The following is a 7547-nucleotide window of genomic DNA, read 5'->3' on the forward strand; positions in this document are numbered from 1 at the left end:
GAGGGAAAATAAGAATGCAAAAGAGAGCAAGAGAAAGATCCGGGAGATTAACAAAAGCTGGGATGAGACATGCAATCGTTGCAAAACATGGAGAAACACATTTAACTGTATAGGTGCATCACACCCCCAATGTGCGATTTCCTATATGTTAATTGCTTCAAACTAACCAGTTTATTGTCTACTGTTGAGTATAAGTTCTATTTTTAAGATAGTTGGTTTGTGGTAACCTGGCTTCACACCTATACTTTACAAGATCTTAGGGCAGTGTAGAAATGTCGTCAAAAGGTCATCCACCATCAATTCCCATCCTAGAAGATAGCCCACTATCGGTTATCCCAACCTCAGAGTCAGTGGCAGCTGAAGAGAATAGGGCACTGTGCCTCCGCGTGCTGGAAATGTGGGATGCCTAGTCCAATGGTAGAGAGCCGCCAAGTGCTATACTCGGCTTCCCCGAGCTACTTCCCAGAGCAAGTGGAAATTCCAAGTCCCAATAAATTACCCGAATACCCCACTTGGATACCCCACCATCTAAACTCACTTCACTAGAACACCTTCTAAGGTTCGCCCCCAGGTGGTTTCAGGAGTGGCCTCCAACATATTTACCGCACCACCAACCTCGGCTGCGGTGCATCCGACTTTGCCTAGGCCAAGCTTTGATCCATCATCCTTCACTTTCCAAGTACCATCTTTTCCACCAGAACCTACTCATTTCACCACCAATTCTTACCCTCAACAACCCCCATACGAGTTTACTGCAGGATAGGAGAAGGCTACAAAGAGCCTCGAGCAAGAGGAAATTACCCAAAAAATGAGGAGCATAGAACAGAGGCTTAAGAATATACAAGGCTTGAGCGGATAAAAGAGCGTCCTATGCTGATATATGTATGTTCCCACATGTACATTTTCCCCTAGGTTTCAAGACCCCAAAGTTCGAAAAGTATGACGGGAACGGGGATCCCATAGCCGACCTCAAGATAAATTGCAATCAATTAAGAGGGACAGGGAGAAAAGAAGATCTCCTAATGGCTTATTTCGGAGAGAGTCTAGTTGGCATTGCATCTGAGTGATACATGGATCAGGATGTATCTCGTTGGCACATTTGGGATGATCTGGCTCGAGATTTTGTCAGGCAGTTTCAGTATAACATAGACATAGCTCCCGATAGGAATTCTTTGTCGAATCTCAAGAAGAAGTCATCAGAAGGTTTCTGAGAATATGCTGTTAAATGGCGCGAACAAGCAGCCAGGGTCAAGCCCCCGATGGATGAAATGGAAATGGTTAGTGTTTTTCTACAAGCCCAAGAGGCTGACTATTTTTCGAATATGATGTTTATAATGGGGAAACTATTTGTTGAGGCCATCAAGATTTGTGAGATGGTCGAGAATGGTCAGAAAACAGGGCGCATATTGAGCCAATCTGCCATAAGAGCTACATCCCAAGCAATTCAAAGTAGGATCGGAGGTATAGCGAATAGTAAGAAGAATGTAGAAGTGGCGATGGTGGCTTCAGGTCTGAGAAAACCTCGTCCACCTAGAGGTTACGTCCCTCCAAAAGCACCACAATACTTTTATCCCCACTAGGATGTGGCTTATGCTATGGCCCCCAGCCTTACTCGGTGATGAATGCCCAGCCATACGCTCAGCCAAAACAACAGTTTAACCAAAATAGAGCTCCGCCTCCTAGAAATAACCCTCATTACCAAGCTCAGTATAATCCCTGACCTCCACAAAATAACTTCCCCTATAATGCTCGTGCTCAAGAGACACCCAGGAGAAAAAACTTCACGCCTATTGGTGAGTCATATTCTAGCATTTTCCCTAAACTGGTCAAAAATGGGTTTGCTACAACTTGTACCCCCAAATAGACTAAACCTAGAGTCACCTTCCTACCGACCCGGTGCGCTTATCATTCTGGGGTGGAAGGGCATGACACCGAAGACTGTTGGACTCTCAAAAGGGCAATTGAGAACTTGATAGAGCAGAAGAGGGTAGTACTGAAAGACGAAGAGATCTCCAATGTGAACAACAACCTATTGCCGGCTCCAAACAACAGGCCAGTCATTGGGATGATTTGTGAAGATAAAGAGTTTGACCCAGCTATAAAAGCCATCATTTCCATAGTCGATGTGGAAAAGAAGCCAAAGGCTGCCGCGAAGCAAGATAAGGGGGAGAAGAAGAGTAACTCCACTCCTCGAAGTGAAGAAAAGATTGTGGAAACCAAAATAGGGGAAGTACCCCCTGAAGACGCCATCCTTTATGTTCCTCGACCTCACAAGAAAGAATAATTGGTGTTGAGTCCTCCTAAGAGGTTCGAGCTAAATAAGGGACCCAAGATATATGTTCCCATAGGTACTTTTATGGCGCGGGGGCCAGTAAATCCACCAGGTTGAACAAGCCCATGGTCATTAGTCGCGCACTACAAAGGCCTATGAAAGACCCCACTGCAGTCTCTTGGAACTATAACATAGCAATTGTGACATACAAAGGGAAAGAAATTGCAGGGGAAGTAAATGAAACCAACCAATCTGGGAAGTACCTTAATCTGGAGGAAGTGAACAATGCCAAACAAAAGCGCTTCCCGCTCAAAAATCCAGTTAGTGACAAAGAAGCAGAGGAGTTCTTCCGAAAAATGAAAACTGCGGACTACGAGATAATTGACCAACTCCAAAAGTCTCCTGCTCAGGTCTCACTTTTGTCTCTGCTGATAAGCTTAGTTGAGCATCAGAAAGTGTTGATAAAGAGCCTCAATGAGGCTTATGTTCCGATTGAAACCTCTATCGAACAACTGGAAAGGATGGCAGAAAGATTCTTCGCAGTGAGTTAGATTTCCTTTAGCAAGAATGATTTTTCCCCAGAAGGGGCCGCCCACAACAAAGCCCTCCACCTGACAATTAAATGTGAGGGGTGCTATGTGAAGAGAGTCATGCTGGATGGCGGATACGGAGTTGATATCTGCCCTCTCTTAACTTTGCAAAGAATGTAGATTTGGACTTTGAGAATCAGGCCTAACAATGTATGTGTGTGTGCCTTTTATGGCATCAAGAGAGACACCATAGGCGAGACCGATTTGATTTTGACTATTGGTCTTGTGGATTTTGAGGTGATATTTCAGGTCCTAGACATGGACACTTCTTATAATTTCCTCTTGGGAAGACCTTGGATTCACGCAGCAGGGGTCGTACCTTCCACTCTCCACCAGATGGTTAAATTTGAATATGAAGATCAGGAGATTGTAGTCCAAGGAGAGGACGATCAATTAATTTACAGGGACCCGTCAGTCCCATGTCTCGAAACTAGGGAAGGTAGCAAACATATAGTCTATTAAGCTTTTGAGGTTGTGGTCGTAGACCAATGTGAAGAAGGATGCCCATGTCTTCAACCCTTTCTCTCAAATGCACCAATTGTATGAGACCCACATGGTCTAGCCGGAAGAAGGCTCGAGCATCGCTGAGGTACTGTATATGGGGACCAATGCCAAGGTGCAAAACTGAAAGGCTACTCCGTTCCCAATTAGGCAGGAATCCCGGTAGTCTAGTCTTGCCACCTTTTCTCCATCACGAGTTATTCCAGGGTGTAACTCGGATGTTTCTTTTAGTTTACTATCTTTAAATTCCAATGTAAACCATTTTATTAATTCAATGAAATGAATTCAATATTTCATCATTCATGAATCTCTCTTTATTCTTTCTGATTTTTGTTACTTTTTCTTATTTCTTCTTTCAGTTCTAATAATGTGGCTTTAAATAACATGACATGCTTGCGGACTTTATGCTCATACCCAAACACATTGTCTAATTGTGAAATAGTGAATCAAGAACGGAATATGATGAAGAAGAGGCTTTTAGGGGAATAAATCGAGAATTGGAACAATTTGAGAATAAGTCTAAGCCAAATCTAAATGAAACCGGGCCAGTAAATTTAGGTAGTTCAGAAGAGGTCCAAGAAACCATGATAAGCATTCACAGAGATGAAAAAACTAGGGATTCACTGATCTAACCTTTGTTTGAATTCAAAGATGTATTTGCTTGGTCCTACGATGATATGCCAGGTTTAAGTGTTGATCTAGTGGTGCACAAATTGCCAACTTACCCTGATTGTCCCCCTCTCCAGCAAAAACAAAGAAAGTTCAAAACTGACATTAGAGACAAGATGAAAGAAGAGGTCACCAAGCAGTTGAAAGCGGGTGTGATCAGAGTGTTCGATACACCACATGGTTGGCCAATGTGTCCCAGTGCCAAAGAAAGACGGGAAAACCCGACTGTGTGTTGACTATCGAGATCTGAACAAAGCAAGTCCCAAAGACAACTTTCCTCTGTCAAACATCCACATCCTCATTGACAACTGTGCCAAACATGAGATACAGTCTTTCGTGGACTGTTATACTAGATATCATCAGGTCTTGATGGATGAAAAAAATGCAGAAAACACAGCCTTCACCACACCCTGTGGCACCTATTGTTACAGGGTCATGCCTTTTGGTCTAAAGAATGCCAGGGAAACGTACATGAGAGCTATAACAACCATCTTTCATGACATGATGCACCAGTAAATCGAGGTGTATGTGGATGATGTGATCATTAAATCTAGAACACAAGATGACCATGTTCCAGACCTAAGAAAGTTCTTTTAGTGTGTACACAAGTATGATTTGAAGCTAAACCCGACTAAATGTGCATTTGGAGTTCCGTCTGGGAAACTTTTGGGATTCATCATCATTCGGAGCGGCATTGAGCAACATCCAACGAAGATAAAGTCTATTCGAGATTTGCTTCCTCTGGGAACCAAGAAAGTGGTTATGAGCATACTGGGAAGGTTGAACTACATCAGCCGATTCATTGCTCAGTTGACTCCAACATGTGAGCCCATATTCAAGCTGTTGAAGAAAGATGCATCGATTAAATGGACAAATGAGTGTCAAGAAGCCTTTAACAAAATCAAAGAATATTTGTCGAACCCGCCAGTCTTGGTCCCTCCCGAACCGGGGAGGCCTTTGTTTTTGTACCTGACAGTCTTGGAGAATTCCTTCGGTTGTGTCCTCGGGCAACACGATGTGACCGGGAAGAAAGAGCAGGCAATATATTATTTGAGCAAAAAGTTCACAAGTTACGAAGCCAAATATACCCTGTTGGAAAAGACTTGTTGCGCCATAACTTGGGTCGCTAAGAAGCTTAGGCATTACCTGTTGGCCTATACCACTTACCTCATCACCAGGCTCGATCCTTTAAAGTACATATTACAGAAGCTGATGCTCATAAGGATATTGGCAAAATGACAGATCATACTCACTAAGTTTGACATAGTCTATGTCACTCGCACGACAATGAAAGCTCCAGCTCTAGTAGATCACCTAGCTGAAAACCCTTTAGATGATGAATATAAGCCTCTAAACACTTACTTTTTGGACGAGGAAGTGAATTCAGTTGAGACAATTTCGGAAGACACCAATGCTTGGAAAATGTTCTTCGATGGAGTTGTGAACGCAAAAGGTGACGGGATTGGGGCAATTTTGATCTCACCCATTGGTCAAAACTATCCATCCACAGTTCGGCTAAGGTTTTTCTTCACAAACAACATTGCTGAGTATGAAGCCTGCATTATGGGTATGAATATGGCAATCACCAAGAGGTGGAAGAATTGATAATCATGGGAGATTCAGATCTGATTATCCGACAAGCTCAAGGAGAATGAGAAACTCGGGATGTCAAGCTTATTCCATACAGGCAACATGTGGAAGATCTTAGCAAGCAGTTCAAGACAGTCGAGTTCAGGTACATTCCTCGTTTTCACAATGAGTTAGCTGATGCACTCGCTACTTTGGCCTCGATTTTGCCATATCCAGGCAATGTCCACATTGACCCATTAGAAATCCAAATCCGAGAAAGGCATGGTTACTGCAATACGGTCGAGATGGAACCAAATGTTCAGCCATGATATCATGATATCAAGAGATTTCTGAAAACAAAAGAATATCTCGAGCAAGCCAATGGAGACAAAAAGAGGACCATAAGAAGGCTTGCCATCTGTTTCTTCTTGAGCAGCGAGGTCTAGTACAAAAGGACTCCAGATCTCAATTTCTTAAGACGTGTGGATGCCCAAGAGGCCGAAAGAATAATGCATGAAGTGCATGCAGGAGTGTGTGGACCCCATATGAATGGATATGTCCTGCAAAGAAAATCCTTCGAGCAAGCTATTACTGGATGACTATGGAAAAAGACAGCTTCAGTTTTGTCCGAAAATGTCATTAGTGTCAGGTACATGGTGACCTGATTCATGCACCACCTAAAGAACTGCATCATATGTCAGCACCGTGATCATTCGTTGCTTGGGGTAGGGACGTCATTGGGACAATAGAGACAAAGGCTTCAAATGGGCATAGATTCATATTGGTTGCCATTGACTACTTCACAAAATGGGTTGAAGCAGTCACTCTCAAAGACGTCACTAAGAAAGCATTGGTAGACTTCGTGCCCTCCAACATTATCTGCCGTTTTGGTATCCCTACGAATATCATTACGGACAATGATGCAAACTTGAATAGCCATTTGATGAGGGAGATATGTAAGCAATTTAAGATCACGCGTCAGAATTCTACCTCTTATCGACCCAAAGCTAATGTTGTTGTTGAAGTAGCTAATAAGAGCACCAAGAAGATTCTTAGAAAGATGATTCAAAATTCGAGACAATGGCATGAAAAGTAGTTGTTTGCATTATTGGAATATTGCACAACTGTGCGCACATCAGTGGGAGTAACACCCTATCTATTGGTTTATGGCACTGAAGTCATAATACCTGCAGAGGTTGAAATTCCATCTCTCTGAATCATCATTGAGGCTGAAGTTGAGGATAGTGAGTGGGTCAAGACTTGCCTAGAAAAGTAAACCTTGATTGACGAAAAGTGGATGGCCGCAGTTTGCCACGGGGCAGTTGTATCAACAAAGAATGGCCCGGGCCGATAACAAGAAAGTGCGGCCTAGGAACTTTGAAGTGGGGAAACTCATTTTGAGACGTATTCTCCATCATCACAAGGAAGCAAAAGGAAAGTTCACTCCTAATTGGAAGGGCTCATACATTATCAGGAAATTATTGCTGAAGGGGGTGTTGTACCTGGGAGACATTGAAGGAAATGACCCTGAAGCACTGTAAATACATACGCGGTCAAAAGGTATTACGTTTAACCCTTTTGCGGTACCAATACTATTCGATTGGGATGACGAAGTTTTTCATTCTTGCTACCCCAAACACTCCAAACCTTTGCTAACCCTTTGAGTCGGTTACCTTTCTTTGATTATCCTCTTTGTAACATGAAAACGTTTGTAAAAAAAATCAAATCAAAACAAAAACAAAAGTTTTTCTGAACTACGTTCGACTTGATTCTAAAAGGATGCATAGGCAGCCTCTCTCTGGGTTCAGTCACACCAAGAGAAAAATCCAAATTTCCCCAAAAATGAAACTGGGCCTAATGTTATAATGGTTCGGTGATGGTTCACCTGAAAGGTTCCAAAGTTGTAATTCAATCCAAATTCTTTTTACCCCAAATCTTGTTCAAGT

The 7547-nt window shown here is 42.8% G+C and overlaps 1 protein-coding gene across 1 annotated transcript; it reads left to right on the forward strand.

Annotated features, from left to right (window-relative positions):
- The first annotated feature begins 2397 nt into the window (after positions 1–2397).
- On the forward strand, positions 2398–6697 carry LOC138873269 (uncharacterized). The gene is made up of 7 exons (XM_070151716.1): positions 2398–2814; positions 3112–3272; positions 3806–3921; positions 4015–4259; positions 5275–5624; positions 5720–5881; positions 6331–6697. The coding sequence occupies exons 1-7, from the start codon at positions 2398–2400 to the stop codon at positions 6695–6697; spliced, it is 1818 nt and encodes a 605-aa protein (XP_070007817.1).
- The last annotated feature ends 850 nt before the right edge of the window (positions 6698–7547 follow it).

Source organism: Nicotiana sylvestris, chromosome 7 (genome assembly GCF_000393655.2).
Source record: "Nicotiana sylvestris chromosome 7, ASM39365v2, whole genome shotgun sequence".
NCBI classification, from domain to species: Eukaryota; Viridiplantae; Streptophyta; class Magnoliopsida; order Solanales; family Solanaceae; genus Nicotiana; species Nicotiana sylvestris.